The sequence below is a fragment of the Macaca nemestrina genome, chromosome 14 (assembly GCF_043159975.1).
Source record: "Macaca nemestrina isolate mMacNem1 chromosome 14, mMacNem.hap1, whole genome shotgun sequence".
Classification (NCBI taxonomy): Eukaryota; Metazoa; Chordata; class Mammalia; order Primates; family Cercopithecidae; genus Macaca; species Macaca nemestrina.
Genome location: NC_092138.1, coordinates 111,939,819 through 111,966,073, shown reverse-complemented (window position 1 = coordinate 111,966,073; position 26,255 = coordinate 111,939,819). Strand labels below are relative to the sequence as shown.

General features: G+C 56.2%; 3 protein-coding genes across 5 annotated transcripts in view; 2 read left to right on the top strand and 1 right to left on the bottom strand.

The window, feature by feature from the left end:
• The first annotated feature begins 31 nt into the window (after nt 1-31).
• On the top strand, nt 32-3,679 carry LOC139358231 (uncharacterized). The gene is made up of 3 exons (XM_071078445.1): nt 32-1,009; nt 1,387-1,569; nt 1,660-3,679. Exons 1-3 carry the CDS (start codon nt 763-765, stop codon nt 2,160-2,162), a joined length of 933 nt encoding a protein of 310 aa, XP_070934546.1. The 5' UTR covers nt 32-762; the 3' UTR covers nt 2,163-3,679.
• Nucleotides 3,680-10,005: 6,326 nt separating this feature from the next.
• QRF (pyroglutamylated RFamide peptide) lies at nt 10,006-10,602 on the top strand. The gene has a single exon (XM_071078442.1). It carries the CDS (start codon nt 10,006-10,008, stop codon nt 10,414-10,416), a length of 411 nt encoding a protein of 136 aa, XP_070934543.1. The 3' UTR covers nt 10,417-10,602.
• A 5,585-nt stretch (nt 10,603-16,187) lies between these two features.
• Nucleotides 16,188-26,255, bottom strand: part of LOC105464039 (ABL proto-oncogene 1, non-receptor tyrosine kinase) — a 186,385-nt gene continuing 176,317 nt past the window's right edge. For 2 of the 3 annotated variants that reach the window (XM_011711661.2, XM_011711662.3), the window contains exons 8-11: nt 25,630-25,782; nt 24,034-24,123; nt 23,527-23,691; nt 16,188-19,909 (exon numbers count right to left, since the gene is read on the bottom strand). In XM_011711661.2, the coding sequence (XP_011709963.2) occupies nt 18,198-19,909; nt 23,527-23,691; nt 24,034-24,123; nt 25,630-25,782 (2,120 nt within the window). In that variant the 3' untranslated portion in view covers nt 16,188-18,197. The remainder of the gene's footprint in view (nt 19,910-23,526; nt 23,692-24,033; nt 24,124-25,629; nt 25,783-26,255) is intronic. The other variant, XR_976636.2, reaches the window with a different exon arrangement.

Sequence of the window (26,255 nt, the reverse complement as noted above, 5' to 3'; positions counted from 1 at the left end):
TCTCACCGTCCCCACCCGCTCCATTTGGCAGCTAACTGATCTCTTGCCTCTGTTGATGGGGGCTGGCAAACTTGACGACCCCAACTCCTGCCCGCCCCCACTGTGGCTCCCGTGCTGTTTGCCGTCCCCTGGCCAGGATGGTGAAGTTTGCCCCAGGCAACCCTCTGCTCTGCCCACCCAAACACCTGGCATTATGGGGACAGAGAGCAGGGGGCAGACAGCACCTCCGGAGCCCTCTTAGCGGATCGTGTGGAACGTCAGGTCTCTCTGAGGTCAGGACTGAGGCCAGTGTCCTCCAGCCCTTCCAGTGCCAACCCTCACCCCCATTTCCCTAGTGCCCAGATAACCCACCTCTTCCCCCAGGGCCTCGGCCTGGCTGTGGGCTGGGTGGCCCCATCCTACCGTGCCCTGAGGCCAGGAAGGGGAGCTGCTGCCTTTGGGGACCCACGCTCTAAGGCTGAGACCAGTTCCCTGGAGGCCACCCACCCTGTGCCCCGGCAGGCCTGGGGTCTCCAGTCCCCTTACCTGCTGTACCCACCTGCTCTCTGTCTCAAATGAGGCCCAACCTATCTCCCACCCACCCATCCCATTTCTCCTGCCTCTGGAAGGTGGGTGGGGCCCTGCACTGTGGGGCTGGGCTGTGCTAATGGGAAGCTGTTGGTTTTCTGGGCTGGGGCCTAGGCAGGGCTGGGATGAGGCTTGTACCACCCCCACCACCAATTTCCCAGGGACTCCAGGGTCCTGAGGCCTCGTGGGAGGGCCATGGGGGCGGCGACCCCCTCCCTGAGGCCGCTGTCTCCATGGGGAGGCCAACTCCTGCCAGCGACTGTGGCCATCTGGACCCGGGCCAGGCCCAGCGAGTGGTCAAGGGGCAGGGACCACGTCACTGGGCAAATGGGGTCGAGGGGACTGGGGCACCAGACGAGGCACCACCTGGACACTTTCTTGTTGAATCTTCCCAACACCCAGCACGCCGTCATCCCCGCTCCTTGTGTGCGCACACGCAGAGGTGAGACCCGCAGGCTCTCAGGACCAGCAGCTGCAAGGGCAGGGCTGGAGCCGGGTCCTCGGCTTTCTGCTCAGCAGCCCTGGACCCGCGTGCATTATTGTGTCAGGCCCAGATGCAGGGCGGTTTTTCCAAGGCACCCCGATGCGGGGCCTCTGAGAGGGCTGGAGTCAGCCTGGGGGAGCTGCCCAGCAGCCCCTCCTCAGGCAGGAGGGGAGGTGGCTTCCTCCAAAGGACACCCGATGGCAGGTGCCTGGGTAGTGTGGGGTTCCGTTCTCCCTTCCCCTCCCACGAAAGTTTGTGCTTAAAAAACAATCAATTTGACTCGGCACCACTAGGGGGGCGGTGGGAGAGGCCGTGAGACCTGGCGTCTGTTCCAGCGCCACCAGGTCACCCACATGCGCAGATGTCTGCAGCGCTTCCCTCTGCCGTGGCCCTGGGCTGCCCTGCCTGCTGGACAGGACCTGGTCCCTGCCCTCTCAGTCCTCAGCTGGACGCAGATACAGCCAAGAATCAGGTGGTGGCAGCCCAGTGTGGCTGGGCTGGTGGATGGAGCAGCCCAGGTGCGGGGCCACGAGGGGCAAGATGTGAGTAAAATGACCACATGAGATTCAAAGGGAAATCTCCCCTCAGCTCCTCTTCCCACCCTCTAGAAGCCAACGGAGCCCACCCAGACCACCTGGGTTCCCAGGGCACACTGTCACATTGCAGAGGCCGGGTGGAACTCAAGTTCTCATCCCAGGAGCCCCCACCGACAGGCCCCAGGCGGGAGCTACCAGCCTCCTCATGCCAGCGGCTGCTTAGAAAGTGCCAAGCGCTTTCTGATGTGTCATCAAACAAACTCCTGGTGAGTGTGAAGTTAATGGACTCACAGATGTGCGGGTACAGCAGGAGGCACCGGGGCCCTCGTGCCAGGGCTTGGCTATGGAACAGATGCATCATGGCTGGAGCCTGGCAAGGGGCTGGGGGCAAGTGGAGGGGGCCTTTGGGAGCCTGTGGACCAGGTCCAGGCAGCATCTGTCCTCAGCGCCCGGCTGCACTGGAGATGCTGTCCTTTCCAGAGCCCTGTTACTGCCCTAGAGCACCAGCCCCCGTCCCAGACCAGGAGAGGGCACACGGCCCCACCAAGCACCTGCTGAATGGGCACAGAGCTTGACATGGTGGGGAGGGCCCAAGCCAGTGCACTGGCCCCACCCTCCCCAGGGGCACCTTCAAAGACTGGCACTGGGAAAAAACGGTCCCTGCGCACCTGCTCTGGGCCACAGCCTCTCACCCTAGCCCTGCAGAGCCTACAGTCTGATACCAGTGCAAATGGCTGTCATCTGAGACTGGAGGACGGGGATGCTAGGAGAGCCCTGGGTGAGGGACAGCTGGAGACCTGTGGGTTGACTGACCAGGCCAAGGGCTGGCGTGTGCACAGGGTTGCCTGGGACCCATGGGCCCCAAACCCTGTCCCTTGGGGCCCAATTTGAGGGCGGGTGCTTGTGGCCCTCCATCCCACAATGCCGCCTGACTGAGCCGCCTCCTGCTTCTTCATTTGAGGGGAGTAAGCTGAGTGGGAGGGGTCTCTGCATCGCCACACTGGGACTTGGAGGCAGTGCACCTGCGCCGTTGCCTCTCCACGTGCACAGGCAAGTTCTGTGGATCAGCAATGGCCTTCCTCCATTCCCCTAAACTTTGCACACATCTCAGAGTTACACCAAAGGCCACCCAGCTGACTGCCTGAGCACCAGGGTCCAGAGGATGGAAGGACCCTTGGTTTCCATGCTGGTGGCCTCAGCACATTCAGCCGGAGATAGGAACAGAGCTACGAGCCGTTCTCAAACGGCTTTCCCCTGCAACTGCATGTAAATCGGTTTTATAATGTTTGTCTTTGGCAGAAAAGCTGTACCACCAGCGCCCCTCTCTTCCTGGTCCCCTTTACCCTTCCTGCCACCTATCCTCATCCACACAGGCCTCTGGCTGGCTTGGCTGGGGGCAGAGCCCTGGAAGCTGGGAGCCAGGGTCTCTGGAGGCCCTGTCACCCAGGGGCGGGTCTGACCAGGCAGAGATTTGGAGGATTGTTGAACCATCTCAAACCATGAGGACGCTGACTCCAGAGAGGGGAAGGAAGAGGGGGAGGTACCGTTTGTGTGAGATGGGGGGACAGGGGACATGAAGAAGGCCCGTGGCCAGTGGCAGACCCCTGTCCTGTGACTTCAGGAGCAATGCACCAGCAGGAGGACCCAGCAGAGGACACACAGAACCCGCAACAAGGAGACAGGACACTAAGCTTTGACCTCAGCAGACTGGGCTTCCCCAGGGCCTCCATTTCTTCATCTGCTTTCAGAGAAAAGGGCGTCCCCAAACTGTGTGGCCCAAGCAGCCGGCAGGACTTGGCAAACCCAGAGGGCTGAGGTCAGGCCTCGGTGCGATTTGTGGGGAATGTGGGGGAGCTCTGGCCCAAGGCTGGCCACGTTGGCCCCCTATGCGCTGGCAGGTGTGTGTCTCGGGCCACACAGCGCTGGACAGGGCTGCAGAGGGAGCTCAGAGGGCCAGCACAGTGACTGGTGGAAGAAGCCTGGTACGGGAGCGTCGCTAGGAGAGGCTGTGGGTGCTTGGTGTCTGTGCGTTCTGTCTTTAATAAAGTCTCGTGGTGACCCGGCTCCGGTCTCCGCCTCCAGCCCAACTCCACGCCTCATGTCAGAGCTTGAGTGGATCAGATACCCACATGTTCCAGGACTGCCTCATGCTCTGTCTCCCCTGAACTCCCCCCATCATTATTTTTAGAGACGATCTTGTTCTGTCACCCAGGCTGGAGAGCAGTGGCACAATCACGGCAAACTCCTGGGCTCAAGCAGTCCTCCCACCTCAGCCTCCTGAGTAGGTGAGACTGACTACAGGTGCGCACTACCACACCCAGCAATTTTTTTTCTACTTTTTGTAGAGACGGGCTCTTGCTATGTTGCCCAGGCTGGTTTTGAACTCCTGGGTTCAAGCCACCCTCCCGCCTCGGCCTCCCAAACTGCTGGGATTGCAGGCATGAGCCACCGCACCCAGCCACCATTTTTATTAGAGCAGCCAAAAGGCATTTCCCAGATAGCTTTGGACCCACCAGGGCTGCTCAAGACCCTCTGACTGGGCCAGTTCTGGGCTTTGCAAAGACAGCCTGGGCCTGGTCAGGCGGACGCAGGGCCTGCCTCCTGCACAAGCTGTGCCCAGTGGGGTTGGTCCTCCTGGGGCCTGGGCTCTGGAGGATGAGCCCGGGGCCTGGTCCATCGGTGAATCCCTCCCAGGTCCCCGGGGTGATAAACTATCCCGTGGGTCCCTCCTGTGGCTGGGCCTAGAGTTCCAAGGAACTGAGACACTTTATTAAGAACGAACAGTCCCCAGTGGCTATTTATTCATAAAACCAATTTGAGGCTTACGGATAAAACAATCCCCGGAGTTTATTTAATAAAATCCAATATTTATTGAGTGCCTGTGTTGGAGGTACTGCATGGGGCCAGTAGAAAGAGCAGCAGTGGTGATGCCCTGTGCTCGGCCTCCGTCCGACACCTGTCGGGGGCAGGCAGCCTGGGAGTCTCACACCCCCCTGTGCAGCCAGAGGTTTCCAAGTTGGGGTTCACAGAACACGAATCCCTCTCTTCCCTCCACCACGGACTCTCACTCAGCCAGCATAGCGCCCGCTGCTCTGACAGCTTGAGGGGGCAGAGGTGGGGTGCCAGAGGAGGGAGGGCAGAGGTAGGGGGGCAGAGGTGGGAGGTCAGAGTGGGGGGTAGAGGTGGGGGCAGAGGAGGGAGGGGCAGAGGTGGGAGGGGCAGAGGTGGGGCAGAGGTGGGGACAGAGGAGGAGGCAGAGTAGGGAAGGGCAGAGGTGGGAGGGGCAGAGGTAGGGGGGCAGAGGTGGGAGGTCAGAGTGGGGGGCAGAGGAGGGAGGGGCAGAGGTGGGGGGACAGAGGTGGGTGGGTAGAAGAGTGAGGGACAGAGGTGAGGGGGCAGAGGTGGGAGGGGCAGAGGTGGGAGGGGCAGAGGTGGGAGGGGCAGAGGTGGAGACTCTGGGGATGCGACTCCTGAGCCAGGCCGCAGAAGTCACAGATCATGGCCACCTGCCTCCCACAGGCCACACGAACCCCAGGTGCAGGTGTGCCCAACTCAACTCCTTTCCCGCAACCACCAGACCAGCCTGAGGCAGCTCCTGGAAAGGTTCAAGGACTCAGTCACAGAGGTCCTCAGACAAGGATCCATGCATTTAGGCAAGAAATGGTGCCCAGCAGCGTGGGAAGCGGCTCCCCAGGGCAGGAGGGGTTCAGCCAGCAGAAATGGAGCGGCAGTTGCCAACAGCACCGGGGACCCGGGCTTAGTTGGGGGCCACCACCCTGTGCCCTCCCCAGCAGCAGTGAACACCGCCTGAGAGGGCACCATGCCACCCCGACAACCCCACCCCACCACATAGGCACTGCGGTCATCCCCAGCCAGGCGGGGAATTGGAAGCTAAGTGAGGTGGAGGTTGGCTGTGGCTGAGTCTGGTGTGGAACCCAATTCGGGAGTGACATGTGGCTAAAGGGGGCTGGAAGGGAGGGGTCGGTGAGCCGAGCCAGGGCCTGAGCTTAGCACAACCAGGCACTGTCACCCCAGTCCCAGCCTCCTCACTTTTGAGAATCCTGGGCAGGCGCTGCTGGTCAGCTTGGCCGTGCGGGGACCTGGCCTGGATCTGTGTCTGGACAGTTTCCCAGGGAACCCCACAGGCTTTGGGGGTGGCCCACTGACTCCACCCCCAGAGCGGCTTCCTCTACCACCAGCCCCACCACCCTGGCACCTCGCCTCCCTGCATTACCCGACAGCATGAAAAGCCTCCAGCACTGGAAGCCGCCCCGATGGGTACTGCCACTCTTGGACTGCTCTAGCCCCGGCCACCCTGTGCTCCCAGGCAGCCCCAAACCTGCCCACCTGGGCTGTGGTGGCAGAAACAGTGGCACAGTTGTCATCCCCCAGCTGCTCAAGAGGTGGGGGAACCCAGATGCTTCCAGGGGCCCAGGAAGGGCATCTGAAAGCAATTTTTCTGTCCGGGAGTTCCAGGGGTGGAGGGGACCAGGCAAACCCCTGGAGTCGGCAGGTTTGGTGCCAAATCCAACACCTGACTGGGCTCCAGGCACCCCGGTCTGATGGGGGCAGGCGGGGACCTGAGGCTGGGGAACATGTGGGCCATGTGGGGACCCTCATCCTCACCCCCAGCATTGCTCCCACCCCAGACCCGCCCCTCAAACGCTCCCACCCCAGACCCGCCCCTCACATGCAGGACGTTCTGTGGCCACCACTCAGAGCCACAGACCTCAGTCCTGAAAGAGGACTCTGGGCCCTGGTGGTTTCAAAGCAGAATCTTTTCTGGGAGCCCAACATGTCACACACAGGAAAGTGGGGCTTGGCCTGGGGGCAGAGGGGCGCGTGCGAGGTAGAGTGGTGCGTGTGGGGTACAGGGGTGCCTGCGGGGCAGAGGGGTGTCTGCAGGGTAGAGGGGTACCTGTGGGGCAGAGGGGTGCCTGTGTGGGGCAGAGGGGTGGCCTTTGGGACAGAGGGGTGCCTGTAGGACAGAGGGGTGGCCTGTAGGGGAGAGGGGTGCCTGTGGGACAGAGGGGTGCCTGTGTGGGGCAGAGGGGTGGCCTTTGGGACAGAGGGGTGCCTGTAGGGCAGAGGGGTGGCCTGTAGGGGAAAGGGATGCCTGTGGTACAGAGGGATGCCTGCGGGGTTAGACCCCATGTTACCTTCCCCAACTTCCATGGCCATTCCTGGGGAATTCTGCAAAGCACAGCTTGGGAACCCGAACCTCATTTTACACCACAGGGCACTGAGGCACCCAGAGGGCAGGCATCCGGTTCAGACTCACAGCATGGTAGGGACCCACCCTGGGAGGCACCCTATGGATAACCGGCACTCGCTGTCTGAATCAACCAGCACTAACCAGGGAGACAGAAGGACACCACACCCCGTCTCACGAGCACACACATACACACACACACGTGTGCACATACTCACGTGGGTGCATACACACACACACACACACACACACACACACACACACACACACAGAGGACAGGAGCACCTCAGGCCATCGGAGGCAGCCCCGGCCTGGGGGATGGAAGCCGGTTCTGGCCAGCACAGCTCAGTCACCAGCTTCAATCCACAGACTCTCCGCTCGAACCTGGGCGCTCAGCCCTGAAGTGGGGGTTGAGATTCCAACGCCTTCCTCAGGTCACTGGGGAAGTGTCCACAGGCTCTCTATTCCCATGACTTCTGACCCCCCAGCACCCCAGATGCAGGGGTAGGTCAGCTGGGTGAGGGCCCCTGGACTGGGGGAGGTCCTGTGTGCTGTTTCCAACAGTGGTGGGGTGGGGCCGCCTCATCACCCACCTGCCTGCTTTCAGTGGAGGGAGAATCTCTGCCGGGCAAGGAGCAGAGGCTGGGTCCTCCTGCTGGCCTCCCAGAGGTGACCCTCAGCGACAGTCGGGGCTGCCCAGGGCATGGGGCAGGAGGGGCTGGGGGCCACAGGCAAATGCTCCACTGCTGTCCGGGGCATCTGCGGTGTCCCCTTGGTTGGTTCCTGGAGAACATGCCGCCGAGGGCTCCACCTGCCGGGGAGGTGCACCTGGCTTAGCCACACAGTCCTGTGCCTCTGAAACACGGGCCTCATGGGTTTCTGTGACTTTCCTGCCCATGGGAGCCATCCTGCTAGCTGGGCAGGTGTGTTGGGGGTAGACGTCCACCCACCCCATGTCCTCTCCGGAGAGTGAGGGGCCGACCCAACAAAGACAGGACCCTTAGGGTGATGAAGGGTGGGCTTGGAACCCCCACCAAGGGACTCAAGGGTCTGTGCCCGCAATTTGCAGTTAATGATGCTGTCTGCTCTCCTCCAAAGGGCAGCCCGCCTGCCCTCTCATCAGACCACATCCTGTGTTAGGTTTTTTTTAATCAATGCAGTCAGCACTGCCCCCTTCACCACCGGCGTCCCCAATGGAATCCCAGGGTCAGGAATGCGCAGCAGGCAGTCGGCACAGCGGCAAGCACACTGCGGGCCATATAAAGCGGGGAGAGCCTAGGGCCCATGCCTCCTGGACGAGGACCCAGAGCAGCTCTGCCCAGCCCAGCCCCGGAGCCCAAGAATCCACCAGCCAGCCCTCCTGGGAGCAGTCCCAGCCACACGGTGAGCACAGATGCCCTGTCCCCAGCAGGAACTGCAGCTCAGGCCCTGCCCGGGCAGGAGCCAGGCACGGGCAGTCAGAGGGCACACAGACGCACAGGGAGGGAGGACCCGGAGAGGGGACACCAGTGCCTCACATGCCAACAGCCCGGAGCAGCACAGACTGGTCACGGCTGCCCTGCCAGGGCTGCGACCCAGCCTCACCCCTGTGCTTTCCCTGCTGCTTCCTGGCTGTGGGCCTGAAGCCCTGACTTGGCTGGGGCCCCCTTTCCAGTGATGAACACCCCCAGTTTCTACCAGATTCTCAAAGGGGTGCATGAAGGGGTCCAGGGCCTGCTCTGTGTCAGGGTGTCTCCTTTCTAGACACCCAGCGGCTACTCCCAGGTGGATTCATCCACCAGGATGGAACGGTCCCCGGTCCACATCACAGTCAGCAGAGTGCTTTCTATGAGGAGGGAATGGGGCTGGGCCCCTGCGGAAAACCACCTCGTGGAAGCCCCACTCTGTGCCCTGATGGGAAGGTTTTCCTGGTGGTATGTGAGGGAGGTCGCTCCATCCCTGGGGGACAAGAGAAGCTTCGAACTGGATTCGGGTAGAAATTGGGGTTGCGTTTATTATTTTTTTAAAAGCTTCCTGGCTGAGCTCGCTTCTTTGAAATGTGTTCAAGGGAGCCATTTCTGGAAAGGGCTCTGGGGACTCCTGTACTGTCTTCTCCAGGGCCGGTGCTCTCTATTCTAGCCTCAGTTTGACTCAGCAGAGGACAAGCCAGCTCCAGCTCCCCTGCAGTCACTGTCAAAAAGGCTTCCTTTGCCAGACAAGGGAGCAAGTGCTTCCAGGGCAGGTTCATTCCAGGAGGATGGGTTTCAGATACCCCGAGTGCCATGTGGAGTACAGAGTAGGGACTTAGGGCACGCCTTCCTGAGTCAAGCCCAGTTAGATCTGGGACTGAACTCCAGCTCTGGCACTGGTAAGGCCATGCGATCTGGGGCAAGTCACCTCAGCTGTTTGAGCCTGACGCCACGCCTGCGAAACAGGAGGGTTGGGAGGACCTAGCAGATACGTATGCTTCTTGAAGAAGCCATCCGGCCATTACAATTGTGAATTCAGAGCCTCCACTTTCTAGCTGTGTGGCCTGGGCACAATCTGTTTTTCTGAGTTTTGTTGCCTGAAAAAGTGGGACTGGCAGGACCTACCTAGCAGGATGACTAAGAAGATGAAGTACAATCACGTGAGAGCTCTTAGCTCGGAGCCTGGCAGACCTATGGTGCCCAGGCCCCAGCGGCGTCTGCACGCTCCTTCCCAGGTGGGTGTCCGAATTAGGCCAGGACCATCAAATCTGTTTCTGGCTTTCAGGAGCAACTTGTTCCCACGTGAAAGAGACATTAGCAGGATGTCCCAGCTAAACGGCAGAGCTAGACCCATTTAGTATTAAGTTGAAAACTAAGGGAGATTGATGCTTTTAACTTTCCACCCCACAGTTCTGCAATGATACGGCTATTTTATAATAAGAGAAAAATGAGCATAAATTTGCTGACTCTCCCGGGGCCGCCTGGGCACTGCTCTGCCATCCAGCAGTGGATTTACAGCGCTAAGCTGCCCAGGCAGGCAGATCGTGGGGACTGCAGGAAAAGAACCGGCCTAATTGGTACAGTCACCTCCAGATCCTAATACAACAGTGGCCTAGTCCCAGCATTGCTCAGAAGCCGGGCTCAGCTGAGCCCTCTGTTCACACCTATGCTGGCGGCCTGTCCCGGGGAAACATTGTGGTGAGTTGCACTTGGCCACACGTGCAGCTTGTAACTCTGCCTCTCTTTCCTCTGGGTCAGATGGTAAGGTCCTACCCCCTGGTCTGCCTCCTCCTCCTGCCACTGGGCACCTGCTTTCCTCTACTGGACAGAAGAGAGCCCACAGACGCCATGGGTGGCACTGGAGCCAGAGAAAGCTGGGCCGACCTGGCCAAGGGGCCCCGACCCCACTCTGTGTGGGGCTCCTCTCGGTGGCCGAGAGCTTCACAGCCACAGGCCCTGCTTGTCATAACCAGAGGGCTGCAGACATCGGGCAGAGAGCATGCCGGCTGCAGGTTCCGCTTCGGGAGGCAGGATGAAGGCAGTGAGGCCGACGACTTCCTCCCTGCCGGAGGGGTGAAGGCCAGCGGCCCGTTAGGGAACCTGGCTGAGGAGCTCAATGGCTACAGCAGGAAGAAAGGCGGCTTCAGCTTCCGCTTCGGTCGTCGGTGAAGGGCCAGGATGCCTTGGAAGGGTTTGCTGTTTGGACTCACCCCCATTGTCTTCACTCCTGCCTTCTCCCCCAGTCTCAAAGACCACGACACCCAGGTGGTGTAGGCATGGTTACGATGAACGATCCATGGAAGGACAGGTTAGGAGGGTGCTTGCTTTTGATTTCCAACTTTGCTGAAGCGAAAAACTAGGCAGTGTCAAAAAGGAGGCTGTCTTGGCGCCTCGGTCGTCCCAGCCTCTCTCTTCCCCTGGGGCTCTGACTCGGAGCAGCCCCCTGGCCCCAGGGGCAGGGAGCTGAGGCTGTGGCTGGGCCATGAATGGGAATAGCAGAGCCAGGCAGCGGGCTGAGGGCTTACAGTTGGGTAATCAAAGTTGTGACAGTCTATAGGGACAACTGCAGCTGACATCAGAGTGCAAATGAGTACATTCCACTGGGTACAGAGGATGGTTCTGAAAGTTAAAAACGGAAAAAAAGAATCCGATCCCCTTCTCCATCCCTTTAGCACCAGATCCCCCTGGCAAGAAGCCCCTGCTGTGGTGAGCCTTCCCCTCTGACGGCCGCCCTTCTCCGCAGCCCAGTGTTAGCCCGGCCAGGAGTCTCCTGGGAGATGCATTGGGAAGGAATACGTTTTTGCTACAGCAAGGTTGCATTTCATTTGTTCAAAATCAGAATATGTCGTGTGTATCTTTTCAAATAAAAGGTGTGACAACTGCAAAACCATACTGGAATGCTGGCCGCCCCCACAGTCTGGGTTCTGGGTGCCTTGCCTTTGGGGAGATGGAGCTCCTGTTGCCTGGACCCAAACACCCCTCCCCTAGATCCCTGTAACTGGCAGTTGGTCAAAGGTGCAGAGGAACACAATACATGTGCTTTTCACTTCCACCCGGCTGCTCCTTCCCAGGTTTCCTAAGAGCGAGGAGCATTCGGAAAACAATTTCTTTGCGCCGGGGAGAGCCCACGCTCAGCCGGGAGTGGCTGCAGGCCTGAGGCCAGGCAGAGCATCCGTTTCAAACGCGCCTTTGGTGTCTCCTGCATCCCATCCCGTGTCAGAGGCAGCCGTCGGATGCTGCTCACTCCCGGGCTGGCTTCCGCTGCTGAGATGAGAACTTACATCGATGTTACTATGGCAACCCCTCCCCTCCTCCTTTTGAGCTGCAGCTTGCCCCTGTTCACAATTGAATAATTTCCCATTGAGCTGTCACAATTAATTGGTGGATTTTTATTAGCCTTTTAGAACCACACTGGGCTGGGCCCAGCTTGGCACCTTGGAGTATTTCACAGTGTTTTCCATGCTATTAGTGACTTATACTCCTCAGTAGCAGCTCTCAATCCTTGGCAGCCAGAAAGCCACTTCATTAAGGGGTGACAGATCTGAGCCACAAAGAACCAACCTGACTGGGGAGCGGAATGGGTGCTGAGATGGGAGAGAACACTGGAGTCAGAACATCACCTGGTATGAAAGCTGCCGCCTTCTCCGGGAGCTCCTCACCGCTTCCCCACCGCTTCCCACACAGACACTGAGGACCCCTAGGCTTGGCGCATGTGCCCTGAGTCTTAGGGCTGCTGTGATGGGGACAAGACAATGATTCCTGAGGCTGGTGGGGGTGGGGGTGTGGGGCACATTGTTCTCTTGGGCTCTGCCATTGTCCGATGACACAGTGGTTCAGGATGCCTCCTGCAAAGGGATGTTGTCACCGCTTGCTGACATGACACTGATGGGGACGGACACATCCCCGGGGTCCTTGCTCTAAGGATTGCCCTGGCACAGGGTGAACAGATTCGCTCACCGTAGGTGTGCTCATGCACCCCATTCTGCTTGACTCAAGGGAGGGGGAGGCAGTAAGCTAGATCAATCCCTTCCTTGGCTCATTCACGCAAAGCAGCCAGAGAATGTGCTCACCAGAGACCGGGTGAAACACAGCAGACTGAGGGCAGAGGGACACCCTGAAGCAAGGTCCCCGGGCCACCCGTCACTTGCCAACTTCTGCACCCTGAGCAAGGAGTCACCCACGGCCAGTACTTTGGAGAACACCGAGGCTGAACCACCCTGCACATTCCACAGGCTCTTTGGGGATGCACTGGCTGGTCGTTAATTTAGCAGGATTAGACTAACCTTGATGGAGAAACCTGAGATAAAGAACACGGGGGTGGGGGATGCCTTCAAAGCAGTGGATATGCTGTCATTATGCTTTTATCATTTTAAAAAACCCAACAAAGCTATTCTTTCCAGTTTGCTTGTACACTTGAGCTCGATAGCCCTGAAAATCCGAACAATCAAGCTGCTAAGGGCACTGCTGTCAAATCAACTCCCGCTGGGCTTGGCTAAGCTTCCTCTTTAACCCCGTGCCCCGCTGCCAAGCCCACCGTGTCTGTCAAGATCTTTGGGCCTCTCATGCCACCCCAGTGCCCCCTCAGCCCTCGCTCTCTCCTCCACAGGTAAGATTACCCCTCTCCAGGACGGTGAAGGTGATACTCCAGAAAACATGTATTCTGGAAGCAGAGAGGTGAAGCTCCCCTGGGCGGTGCTGGCTCACTCCACCTGGCCTGGCAGTTCCAACTCCTTCAGCCCAGAGCACCTGCGAGCTGCCTGCATCTGCTCGTTCCATTTATCCAAGACACAAGGCGGTCTTCATCTTGGTGTGTAGATCTAAAGGTATTTAGCTATCAAGATGAATGGAAAATAATTGTCTTTTCCTGTATGTTCGAAATATTAATAAAAATATTTAAGAAAAAAACCCCAAACAAAACAGGCTCCTGGGGGTGGCCAGCCAGACAGCTGCTGTAGTCATCAAGAGGGAAACCACCTCGTCCTAAATTTGCCCAGTGCCAAAGACGCTGCTTGACACATTTCACTGAAGAGCCTGACACGGTACTTTCCAGATTCTGGGCGGGAACGGGGTCATGCCCCGTGCTGCTGGTGCTCCTCCAATCCACAGCTCCTTGGCCCCTCAGAAATGCCCTCCTATAAAAAGAGCTCAGAGGGTTCCCTGATTACAGCAGTGGTATCCACTGGAGTGTGGGGGCAGGGGAGCAAGACGTTAGGTGACCCCCAGGGACAAGGGCAGTGCTGAGAGGGACACTATGGTCAGTCTGGTTTCACCTAATGTCTTCTTGTACGAGGACATTTAGAGTTTGCTTCCCCAGGGCACTCCATTCAGGAAGGCCTCCTGTAAAAGATCTCTGCCGCCCAAGTTGCTGGGCTGGCTATAATATTTGGCTGCTTCTCTTCCACTGTGGAGGGACGAATCCGGCCCTGGGCACAGCTCTCTCCTGGTCCTGTTGGGGCTGTCTGCACTGTCTACAAATTAGGCTGCCATGGTAGGCACATGCTGTGTGACCTTGGCAGAGCTGCCTGACATCTCTGAGCCTCTCAGCTTCCTTACCTGTCAAAGGAGGACAGTAACAAAAACTCCTTCATTAAAAAAAAGTGGTGGGCTTCGCTGGGCGTGGTGGCTCACGCCTGTAATCCCAGCACTTTGGGAGGCTGAGGCGGGTGGATCACGAGGTCAGGAGATCAAGACCATTCTGGCTAACATGGTGAAACCCCGTCTCTACTAAAAATACAAAAAATTAGCCAGGCGTGGTGGTGGGCGCCTGTAGTCCCAGCTACTCGGGAGGCTGAGGCAGGAGAATGGTATGAACCCAGGAGGCGGAGCTTGCAGTGAGTCGAGAAGGCATCACTGGACTCCAGCCTGGGCAACAGAGCAAGACTCCGTCTCAAAAAAAAAAAAAAAAAAAAAAGTGGTGGGCTGGGCGCACTGGCTCACGCCTATAATCCCAGCACTTTGGGAGGCCAAGGTGGGCAGATCATGAGGTCAAGAGATCGAGACCATCCTGGCCAACATGGTGAAACTCCATCTCCACTAAAAATACAAAAATTAGCCGGGCGTGGTGGCGGGCAACTGTAGTCCCAGCTACTCTGGAGGCTGAGGCAGGAGAATGGCGTGAACCCGGGAGGTGGAGGTTGCAGTGAGCGGAGGTTTCGCCATTGCACTCCAGTCTGGGAGACAAGAGCAAAACTCTGTCTCAAAAAAAGGAAAAAAAAAAAATTTTTTTGAGACAGGGTCTTACTCTGTTGCCCCAGCTAGAGAGTCTAGTGGTGTGATCATAGCTCACTGCAACTGCCGCCTCCTGGGCTCAAGCAATCCTCCCACCTTAGCCTCCTGACTACTGGCACATGCCACCCAGCTAGTTTTTGTATTTTTTGTAGAGATGGGGTCTATGTTGCCCAGGCTGGTCTTGAACTCCCGGCCTCAAGCAATCCACCCGCCTCAGCCTCCCAAAGTGCTGGGATTACAGGCATGAGCCACCCTGCCTGGCCTTTTAAGAAAATGTCTAATACCTTAGGTTGGTGTTTCGTAAATAACAACAACAGACCTCGAAGGCAGGACTTGAAAAGACCTGGAAACTGCCGGGTGTGTGTACACAGGTGCATTTTTCTGGGGCTGGGATCCAGTTTTCATTAGGTTCTCAGGAGGTTTTGTGACCCAGAAAAGGTTAAGAAACCACTGTCTTAGAATGTCTAGACCAAACTCAGCTTTTTAAGCTCAGGTGACACCCAGGAAAGACGCCCATTCGGGAGGTGAGAGGCGTCCTCCTCCACACGGCCCCAGTGTGGCCGACTGGCCTCACGTGCAGGAGCTGACTCTGGACATGATGACTCTGGACACACAGCCTCAGTGATGAGCGCTGGGAGGGCAGGGTGACAGTCCACATCTGACACAAGGAAGCAGCCACCAGCTGTGGCTGTCACCAGAATTGTCCTATGTCTTCGTTCAGACCTGGGAGGAGCAGCCATTCAAAGGACAGCCCTGAGAAGCCCCAGGCTTGGTGGATCTGGTGGCCAGCTATGGTTCAACTGGCAAGGAAACTGGGGGCCCCAGCCTGGTTTTGTCCCTGTAAAATGAAAAGCGGAGAATCTGGTGCCTGGCACTGCTCACAGCCACTCACTGTGAGAGCCCTATGGCGGGCGCCACCAGCCCTGGCCCGGCTGGAGTTCCACCTGTCACCCGCCGCACAGCACGTCTCGCTCCAGGTCTCTCAAGGGGAGCTTCACCGAACTGTGATCTTCATATGCTCTGCTAAGCAGGATTCGCACCCCTGACAAACCCGCTGGCCTGATCAGTATCATTATCAGAGTGCGCTACTCACTTCCCAACTGCCCCTTTCCAAGCTGTCAGCTCAGTGGGGACTAAGCCAGGAAAGGGTGGTGGGGCTCAGTCTGAGATGGCCTTCCCGGGCCCCAAAGGCCAGCACACCTCCGCTCCTTCTCATCTACACAAAGATCTAAAACACCTGGCTCAAGGAACATAAGTGAGGACGCCTGGGGGCTTAGGGCGGAAAGGTGGAGAGAGAACAGGTGCAGGTGGGGAGGGATTTGCCCTCAGTCAGCAAGGAGCACAGGACCTGACCTCGTCACCCCACTTCCGTGTCGCTGCGACAGCCTGACACCACCAGTCAGACGTGGCTTGTACAGTGGCACAGCCCACTCCCAGTGATGCCGGTGGGGCCAAGCTGCCGGCAGGTAAGTGCCAAGGGTACAGGAAGGGTCAAAGCATAGCAGGGCAAGTGCCTGAAAGATGGCTGTGGGCACCCAGGCCGCAGAGGCTCTGGGTAGCTGGGGGCAACCTGCCACTATTCTGCTCTTAAGACCTGATGCCGGACCCCAGCCCTGTTGGGAAAACCGGAACCCACTATATCCCGGCCGCCCCCCCCATCACAGGCTCAGAACAACAGGGCAGGATCACAGGCCGAAGCAATCTGCCAAGGATTCTAATGTAAACACTGATTTATTTAAAAAATACTACAGAGGACAGATTTGGATTCAAAAAAAAACACAGAGAATCATATACAGAAACAAAATGCACTGGACCCAGAGAAGCAGAGGAGCCACCACAGGCATCCGAGGGAGCAGGGCAGGGCGCTGTGCACACGCCACTTATAAAAGAGCGTCTATAAAAGATGCATACCAACAGATGCGTGTAAAATAGAGTGGCACGTCACGTTAACAGAAAGAAGGGACCAGTACCTCATGGAAACGGGCAGTCGGGGGACCTGGGTGGGCGCTCTGCTTTGTCTTCAAGGCCGCTGTCGGTGACTAGTGCCTCCCTCAGGCTGCGTCACACCCGTCGGGGGCAAAGAGGTGATGTGCTGTAAGAACCGCATAAAACGATCCAGAGGAAACCATTTCTACCAGAAAAATAAAGTACAAGTTTAGGTGATGAGTACAAAGCTAGGGCCTGTGCGAGGCTGCTGGCACGAGGCAGCGTGGGAGGCGGGAAGGTGGCTCCTCCTGGCTCTCCCAGCGTGAAGCCTCGGGGGCGGCCACCTGCCCACTGCTCTTGGAGTTAGCTGTTCTGTCAAGGTCCAGGAGACCCCGGGTCCCTGCCCAGAGTCACAGCCCCTGTACCTGGGCTCCAGCCTGGGGCAGCCTCGGGGAGAAGACGGCAGGCGTGCTCTGTGAAACACTCGAGGCTTTCAGTCAGGGGCTCCATTTGTGGTTTTCCTAACACTCCCTGATGACCCCCCACAGAACATGAGGCTATGTCACTCACGGTAATTAAATAAGACATTCACCCAGTTAGAGTGCAGCCAGGACCAGGACTGCCCAGGCCCTTTCCTCCCGCCTGTGCGCAGGTGCCCGGTGGCAGCTCTGTTCTCTCTCAGGGTGGCTACAGAAAGGCAGGGCTTTGAAATGCTTCAAGAAAAGCAAAGACTGTCTTTTTCCAAAGGAAAGGGCCTTGGAAGAATCTACTTTGTCTTAGAGGAGTGGGGGAGGGGAAGGGCCCTTTCAGGGCACCCAGATGTGTGAAAGGAAGGTTCACTCTGGGCCCTTGCAGACCTGCCTGGGCCCAGTCTGGGGCTATTTGGCACCAGCTGTTCACCCAACTAGCCACTGCCTCCCTTGTCCCCTGCCTCCATTCTGTCGGGGGAGGGATGTTGGCAGTGACAGTGACCTGCCACCCTTGAGACTCAAGCTTTCTTGCCAGGATTCACAGTGCACGTCACAAGAGAGCAAGAGCTGCGCTCTGGGGATGTGGAGAGGACAGATGGAAAGCACATGCCCCGTGCCTCGATCCTTTTCAGCTCCCACCTGCCCAGGACTCAAAGGCTGGTTGGCTTTAGCACCCTGTTTTCCACCCAAATCAAGAGCTGTCCTGCACATGAGGAAATGGCGAGTGCACCCCACCCCGGGCAGCAGCGGAGGGCAGAGTGACCAGCCGTGATGCATGCCCGTGTGTGCCCTTCCCGAAATGTGGTTCTTGAAACATGTCTTCAGCACAGGACAGGCAAGGCCAGGGAGTGCAGGCAGAGGGCCTGATGCACAAGGCCTCGGTTCAGGCTTCCATTCTTGGAGAAGTGGAAGGAGAAGCCCAGCCAGGGGAGGAGGGGCTCCAGAGAGAAGAAATGAAAAGGACACTCCACATCAGCTGTTCCCACCTGGCCCGGAGAGCTCAGTCTGGAGCACTAGGTGGGAGCGGGGCTGGCGGGTCCTGGCATGCTGACTGCAGTCCACGGAGCAGGAACTCCACAGATAAAACTCGAGGACAGAGATGGAGCAGGGAGCCCGGGTGGGGAAGAGGAAGGTGCGGGAGGGTAGGCGGTGCAAACGTAGGTAGTAGAGCTGGACTCCACAGGGCCCTCAGCTCTGCCTGGTGCAGAGCTCCCGGGCCAAGGTGCTGACTCACTGGTCCCTTGTCAGCCACTGTCACGGGTATGGGAGAGCCCGCATGTGCTGCAGGCAGCTCCGGCGGGCCTGACACCTGACCCCTGACTGCTGCTACCTCTGCACTATGTCACTGATTTCCTTCACCGAACTGAGGAGCTTGCTGAAGTCCTGAGTGGCTGCCGGACCACTGCCTGCTGTCGCCGGGCAGATCTGAAGCTCCCGGAGATTATTCTCCAGTTTGTTGATGGCCTCTCGGAAGGCAAACTTGTTCCTCATTTGCTGGATGGAATCCACGTAGCTCACGCAGAACGTGTAGAGGTTTTTGCCGGCCTCGAGCACGGCACTGTGGCTGGCCATCTGCTCTGAGTTCCTAGAGATGGCGAGGCACAGCGCCTCGGTGCTGTCTAGGACCACGCCCTTGGTGATGGCGCCACTGGCGATCCGCTCTGGAGGTTGGCGGGTTTTCCGAAGAGACACTCGGGTTGATATGAGAGGGATGAAGGCAGTGGAAGACGGCTGGTCCCCTGCCAGGGCTGAGGATGCTGATGGCAACGTGGAGGGAGCGGGGGCTGGGCTGATGGGGGTCCCCGGCTTGGCGGACTGTGGCTTTGGAGCGGCCGGGAGCACGGGCTTTTTGAGTCCCTCTCCTGGCTGGCTGGGCTTGGCAGCATCACTGTTCACAGCATCGACCAGGCTCGTGGCTTTTGTCTTTGCACCCGGGCCTGCCTCCCCAGCCGCCTCCTGGCTCGGGCTCTGCGAGGGCTTTCCTCCAGCCTTCCCTGCAGAGGCTGCTGGTGGGGGCGGCGGGGCAGGTTTGAGCCTGGACAATTTCCCCTTGTCCCTTCCTGGTGACTCAGAGGAGTGCTTGTGCCTCCTTATTCTGGACTCCTCGGCGGGGCCCTTGCTGGTGCCTCCTGGTGCACCTGAGCCTGCTTTGCTGGTGGGGGTCACTGGCTCAGCTGCAGCAGGGGTCCCTAAGGCACTGCCCTTTCCAGCTTCTTCTTTGTGGGGGAGGCCTGAGGCAGGGGCCATCATGACCTGCCGCCGGAGGGGTTTTGGAGTCAGGTTGGGCGGGCTGGAGCCCGGGCTGGACTCCATGATGTCTTTGAAGACCTCATCAGCAGCTTCCTCGTTCTTTTTCACCAGCCTGGGCGGGGGCGTTACTGTGCCTCGGGCCACCTGGTCAGACCTGTTCTCCCCTGCCCTCTTCCGAGGCAGAGCCGGCTTCTCACTTTTGTGCCCTCCAAATGTGGACGAGTCAAACTGTCTTCCCGTAGACTGCAAGTCCCGAGGCAGCGTGACCGACCTCCACTCTGTGTCCTTGGCCCCGTGGGGAACGCAGGAGGCCGAGCAGGAGCGCAGGAAGCGCTTGCTGGAGCTGCCACCACCCTCCTCCTCGCCAGTGGCCAGGCGGCTGCTGGTCAGTGTGCTGGACTTCTTCCACAGGTGGGGAGACCGAAAGCCTGAGCCCCCAGACTCCCGGAGGGCTCCATTGGGGACCCCAGCCCCATTGCTGGGCTTTGGGGACTTGGCTGGGTCAGCTGTGTCCAAAGGGGTGAGAGCCAGCGCCCCATTGCTGATGTCTCGGCCCTCTTCCTCGCCGGCCCCTCTGCGCTCCGGCTGGCCGTCCATCTCCCGGAAGGAGCTGCTGCGTTTGGGAGGGGTCGGGGCTGTCTTCTTCTTCTTCTTGATCAAGGCGCTGAACAAGTTGGTCTTTTTGTCTTTGGGGAGGAGGCGTTCATCCTCATTCAGGCCGCCCTCCAGGGGACCTCGCTCTTTTCGAGGGAGCAATGGAGACACGGCAGGCTCATGGTCCAGAGGATCTGAAACGCAAGGGGAAGAGCTGACAACTCCAGACAACTCCAGAGGCTAAGGCAGGAGAATCGCTTGAACCATAGAGGCAGAGGTTGCAGTGAGCTGAGATCTCGCCACTGCACTCCAGCCAAAACAAACAAACAAAAAAATTGTCAAAGGTGAACCCTTCTTATCTCCTGTGCATAATGGCCCATTGTCCCTTCCCCACAGTGGGACATAGCCCCTTATTCCCAGAACTCCTTGTAGGCCTGTCAGCTAGCTGGCTGGCAGGAAAGCCACAAGTTTTGACCCTTTGCTTGGCCTTGTCATCGTTTTTACTCACCAGAGTGATGTGGGTGGCTTGGGGGACTGCTGCCTTAAAGTAAACCACTGCAGGGATGAAAAGGCCAGGGCCATCCAGCTTTTTGTTCCCATCTTCAGGGAAAGCGACCAAAGCTTTTCTTTTGAGTTGGAGTCTCGCTCATTGCCCAGGCTGGAGTGAAGTGGCGCAATCTCAGCTCACTGCAACCTCCGCCTCCCAGGTTCAAACGGTTCTCCTGCCTCAGCCTCCCAAGTAGCTGGGATTACAGGCACGTGCTACCACGCGTGGCTAATTTTGTATTTTTAGAAGAGACAGGTTTCACCATGGTGGTCAGGCTGGTCTCAAACTCCTGACCTCAGGTGATCAACCCGCCTTGGCCTCCTAAAGTGCTAGGATTACAGGCATGAGCCACTGCACCTGGCTCAAAGCCTTTCCTAACAACAATCCTAACAGCAATGACGGCTTTATTGAGAGGAACGTGACACGTGCTTCACCTTTACAACGTCATCTGCTGTGCATTCTCACAACAGCGCTGTAGCACGGTTACAAGTGAGAAAGCTGAGGACAGACGGAGAGAAGGGACTACTTGCCTGGCCTCATGGATGGTGGGCATCAGAGCCGGTTATCAGATCCAGGCCTGTCTGAGCCCAGATGCTTGGGTGCTCCTCTGGGAGCATGGGGTGGGGGCAGCCCCCAGCTTGTGCCAAGGGAGCCTGACCTCATGATTCACCCACTTTGGCCTCCCAAAGTGCTGGGATGACAGGTGTGAGCCACCACACCTGGCCAACAGTTTTTTAATGGGCACTTTTAAAATATGAATCATAGCTTATAAGAAATCTTTTTGGTAGCCAGGAGCGGTGGCTCACATCTGTCATCCCAGCACTTTGGAAGGCCAAGGCGGGTGGATCACGAGGTCAAGAGATCGAGACCATCCTGGCCAACATGGTGAAACCCAATCTCTACTAAAAAATGCAAAAATTAGCTGGGCATGGTGGCACACGCCTATAGTCCCACCTACTCAGAAGGATGAGGCAGGAGAATTGCTTGAACCTGGGAGGCGGAGGTTGCAGTGAGCCGGGATCACGCCACTGCACTCCAGCCTGGCAACAGAGTGAGACTCCTTCTCAAAAAAAAAAAATCTTTTTGGTGTTGCCAAGCTCCTGCTAGTGAATAACAGAATTTTCCCTCAGAGGTCAGCTTGCAAGAAGAGGTTTTCTGTTGGCACCTATAACTCAGAACAGAGGTACCAGTGTGCATTTATCAGAACCCAAGGCAGCACGCGGGACATCTGAATCAGGGAACGCCAAAGCCCTCTCAGAACTTTAATCTAGTGGAAGGAGGCCAGGAGAGTGAAATTGCAATGAATTATGCACCACTCGGTTTCAGCACTGAGCAGTTAATTGACACCCTCGGCTCACCAAGAGATCACTATCAAAATACCCCTCAGATGAGACTGACGGGCATAAATGAACATGACTGCTGATCACACAGCGTTCCCACAGAGGCCTCCCCCCACTGCTCAGCCACCTGAAATCAGGAAAACCAACAGGAGGAGGGAGGGTGGAAGCTTCTGGACAGTCTATATGCCATAACCTCCAAGGGGGTGAGCGAGATGACCCAGCAGGGGTGAAGCATTGTTAATTTGGACTTATTTAGCATGCAAGCCTTTGAAATGTGCGTTTTGGTACATAACATACACACTATACTCCTACGGTAGTAGACGTATGTACTTTATATACCATATATATGGGCTGCATGTTCATTTTTTTTTTTTTTTAAATTTAACTAATATGAGTATGTGATAAAGAAAACTCAGGTTTATAGATTCTGCTGTCAGTAAACATCCCACCATAAATCTCCACGAAGGCCGGGCGCGGTGGCTCAAGCCTGTAATCCCAGCACTTTGGGAGGCCGAGACGGGCGGATCACGAGGTCAGGAGATCGAGACCATCCTGGCTAACACGGTGAAACCCCGTCTCTACTAAAAAATACAAAAAAAAACTAGCCGGGCGCGGTGGCGGGCGCCTGTAGTCCCAGCTACTCGAGAGGCTGAGGCAGGAGAATGGCGTGAACCCGGGAGGCGGAGCTTGCAGTGAGCTGAGATCCGGCCACTGCACTCCAGCCTGGGTGGCAGAGCGAGACTCCGTCTCAAAAAAAAAAAAAAAAAAAAAAAAAAAAAAATTCTCCATGAAGTGGGGATTTGTCCGGTCCCTTCACATGTACCCAGTCTGTGGTCCATTAGAATGGAGTCCACTATTGCCATCCCCAGGATCCTCTACGAACCCAGATGCTTGGCCTAGCCCCCACCTCCAATATGGTTTAGCTGAGTCCCCACCCAAATCTCACCTTGAATGGTAATAACCCCCACGTGTCAAGGGCGGGGTCAGGTGGAGATAAATGAATCATGGGGCAGTTTCTCCCACATTCTCGTGGTAGTGAATAAGTCTCACAAGATCTGATGGTTTTATAAAGCGGACTTCCCCTGCACAAGATCTCTTGCCTGCCACCAAATAAGACATGACTTTGCTCCTCATTCGCCTTCAGCCATGACTGTGAAGCCTCCCTAGTCATGTAGAACTGTGAGTTGGTGAAACTTCTTTCCTTAATAAATTACGCAGTCTTGGGTATGTCTTTATTAGCAGCATGAAAACAAACGAATATACCCTTCAATGCTTTTGTTCAGCTGGTCTGCAGCAGAACCTGGACTGCTGGTTCTGGGGGCCAACCACGAACACAGAACAGAGCCTGGCCTGTAGGCACACTACATAAATGTTGGCAAATATTATTATTGCTAGTGTTTTGAGACCCTCCTGAGCTGATCCCAACTCCCTCGCTTGCCTAGGCAACGGCACCAGAAACATGTTCTTCCCAGAGACCACCAGGACACGGGCTCTGTCCACGGGTGTGTCCTGGTTCCGCCTGGCTGCAGCGAGCTTGTTACATCAGTGCCTTCACCCTGAGCTGCTCATCACGCAGCCTGGTGATTACTATTGTTGCATCTGCTCTGAGACAGCAACCACAGATGCCGCGGGTAACAGGTGGGAGATGGGCTAGCTCCTTGGCGGGCTCCAGAAGCACCTCTGCCTATGGGACTGAACTGACCGCTGGAGCCTATGCTCCTCAGGGACTCCCAGAGGGAGGGGACAGGAGGCAGGTGGGGAGAGGAGAACCTTCTTCCTTCCAAAGCTGAACCACTGACACAGGCTGTGGCTGCACTTCTGTGTGGGCTCCATTCACAGCTTCCCTTTGGCCTATGCTGGCCCGAATGTAGCCTCTGGCAGGGAGGGGAAGAGCAGCGGGGTTTCAGGGGAGTGGGGGACATACCGCTCTCTCCCTGGCCCTTGGAGTGAGGCATCTCAGGCACGTCGGTGGCGTCTCTGTGCTCCGCAGCTCTCCTGGAGGTCCTCGTCTTGGTGGGCAGCTCTGGGGCCTGCAGCAAGGTACTCACAGCCCCACGGATGCCTTGTTTCCCCAGCTCCTTTTCCACTTCTAAGAATCACACAGGGACAGAAACAAAAATCCAGTAGCCATCAGTACTGGTGTTGGCTTGGTATGGTGATTCTCTTTCTTTGTAAGATAACAGTGCTCATCTGCACACAACTAAAGAAAAGGCACGTGGATGCCAGAGAAACAGCCCTTAGCATTTCTCAGAACTCTGCAGGGCTGCAGCAGACAAGAGAGCAAAACACTCCACGCCTCTGCCCAGCTTTCTGGTCTCAGGACAGGCTGGTCTGTGAACTTCTACCAGGAAGTGAACCGAATGACCCAGGCTGCAGTACCCCATGGCCACCCTTTCACTCCACTGCAGGTACCCCGGGATGGGTACTTTACCATCTGAGATACTGGATTCCTGGAACATGGTTTCAAAGGCTTGGTGGATTTCAGCAAAGGAGGGCCGGTCAGAGGGATTCCACTGCCAACCTGGACAGATGAAACCCAAGTCAGATCATCCATGAGATCTGGCTAGCAATACAGGGCTAGCAGTGTTCAAGGAAAAGTCTAGAATGAAAGTAGCATTCCAATCCTGCTAACCTTCTTTTGCTGCAACAAGTTAAAATGACAAATGTCATCATGTCCTATTACAGACATTAAGAGTCTGAAAAGACATTAGATGCTGGCAAGAATATGGATTGTAAAACCCCAGAGAGACAGTGACAGCAAGAGCTGCATTTACAAATATATTTTTCCCAGCCCCACTCTAGTAGGTGTAGAAAATTACTAAGCCGTTTCAAACAGCTCACCTATCTCATTCTTTCTTCATGGTTATCAAAGTCTGAAGTAAAGAAATTCTCACGAAAATGAGACTAACATGAGGACTAAACAGACTAAAAAAGCCTAGTACTGGGGACCAGGAGCAGTCACTCCCATACCCATCTAATTGGAGTATACAATGGCATAACCTTTTTTAACAGTTTGGTAAAATTTATCAAAATTTAAAATCCACGTAGTTCTTTGAATCAACAGTTCAACTTTTAGAAATACCAGCCAAAGTGCCCAGAGATTCGTGTACATGAGTATTTGTTTCTGCTTTGTTTATAATGGCAAAAATCAAACAAATGTGTAAAACAACCAATGCACATCAAAAGAGGACCGGATGAATGAGTGAAATCATTTAATGGAGTGCTAGGCAGCTACATATAAATAAGAGGTGGGGAGAGGGAGAGATCTGAATACATGGACATGTGGGAAAACAGTGTAAGAAATGGCCGTATAAATACCTTCTAAGATATATGAAAACATCCTGTGTGTGCACAGTACAGATAACATATATGGAATTAGAAAAAAACGACTGGATAAAAATTACCTCACGGCCGGGTGCAGTGGCTCACGCCTGTAATCCCAGCACTTTGAGAGGCTGAGGCGGGCGGATCACCTGAGGTCGGGAGTTGGAGACCAGCCTGACCAACATGGAGAAACCCCAACTCTACTAAAAATACGAAATTAGCCAGGCATGGTGGCGCATGCCTGTAATCCCAGCTACTCGGGAGGCTGAGGCAGGAGAATCACTTGAACCAGGGAGGTGGAGGTTGAAGTGAGCCAAGATTGTGCCATTGCACTCCAGCCTAGGCAACAAGAGCGTTGAAACTCCGTCTCAAAAAAAAAAAAAAAAAAAAAAAAAAATCACCTCGTGAGCTTAGCTACTATAGCAGAAGGTCTGAAGGTAGGACCCAGGAATCTGTATTTAGGAATACACCCAGGTTTGGTAACTATCAATACCATTTTTGCTTTAAAAGACAAGTCATGCACATACTATCTATCTGTAAATAAAGATCAATAGGTATCAAATGGCTACATTAGCTGCTTCTGAAGAACTGGAATGGAGAGAGCTCATGGAAAAACTTTCAACTTTGTGTACACACTCCTGCATAGTTGGAATTTCCTGGAATGCCCACATATTCTTGTGAGAACAGGCTGAGGAAGGCTTACATGCTCGCATGAGTTCATAGACCTTTTCTGGGCAGCCTTCTGGGCGCTCCATGCGGTAGTCCTTCTCCAGCAGCTCATACACCTGGGACAGGTCAATTCCCGGGTAAGGGGACATGCCATAGGTAGCAATTTCCCAAAGCAATACTCCAAATGCTGAAAGAAAACCGAAAGAGGCTGTTCAAGATGTGTAGCATTTCACTACACTACATTTAAAATCGGTTACATCTGCAGCAGACCTCAGAAGGGATGGCCCCAGCAGCAGCCCAGGCTCTGACATTTTACCAGACTCTTTATCATCAGAAGACCAGGACAAGGCCGGGTGCAGTTGCTCACGCCTGTAATCCCAGCACTTTGGGAGGCTGGGGTGGGAGGATTGTTTGAGGTCAGGAGTTCAAGACCACCCTGGCCAACATGGCAAAACCCCATCTCTACTAAAAATACAAAATTAGCCAGGTGTGTTGGTGCACAGTAGTCGTCCTGGCTACTTCGGAGGCTGAGGCAGGAGAATTGCTTGAATCTGGGAGGCGGAGGTTGCAGTGAGCCGAGATTGCTCCAGCCTGGGCGACAAGAGCAAGACTCTGTCTCAAAAAAAAAAAAAAAACAAAAACAAAAAAAACACCAGAACA

Coding starts and splice junctions, on each gene's coding strand:
- QRF (XM_071078442.1), top strand. CDS start 10,006: ATGGTAAGGTCCTACCCCCTGGTCTGCCTCCTCCTCCTGCCACTGGGC.
- LOC139358231 (XM_071078445.1), top strand. CDS start 763: ATGGGGGCGGCGACCCCCTCCCTGAGGCCGCTGTCTCCATGGGGAGGC. Junction 1,010..1,386: donor TTGTGTGCGCACACGCAGAG/GTGAGACCCGCA, acceptor CGTCTGTTCCAG/CGCCACCAGGTCACCCACAT. Junction 1,570..1,659: donor TGGTGGATGGAGCAGCCCAG/GTGCGGGGCCAC, acceptor CCCACCCTCTAG/AAGCCAACGGAGCCCACCCA.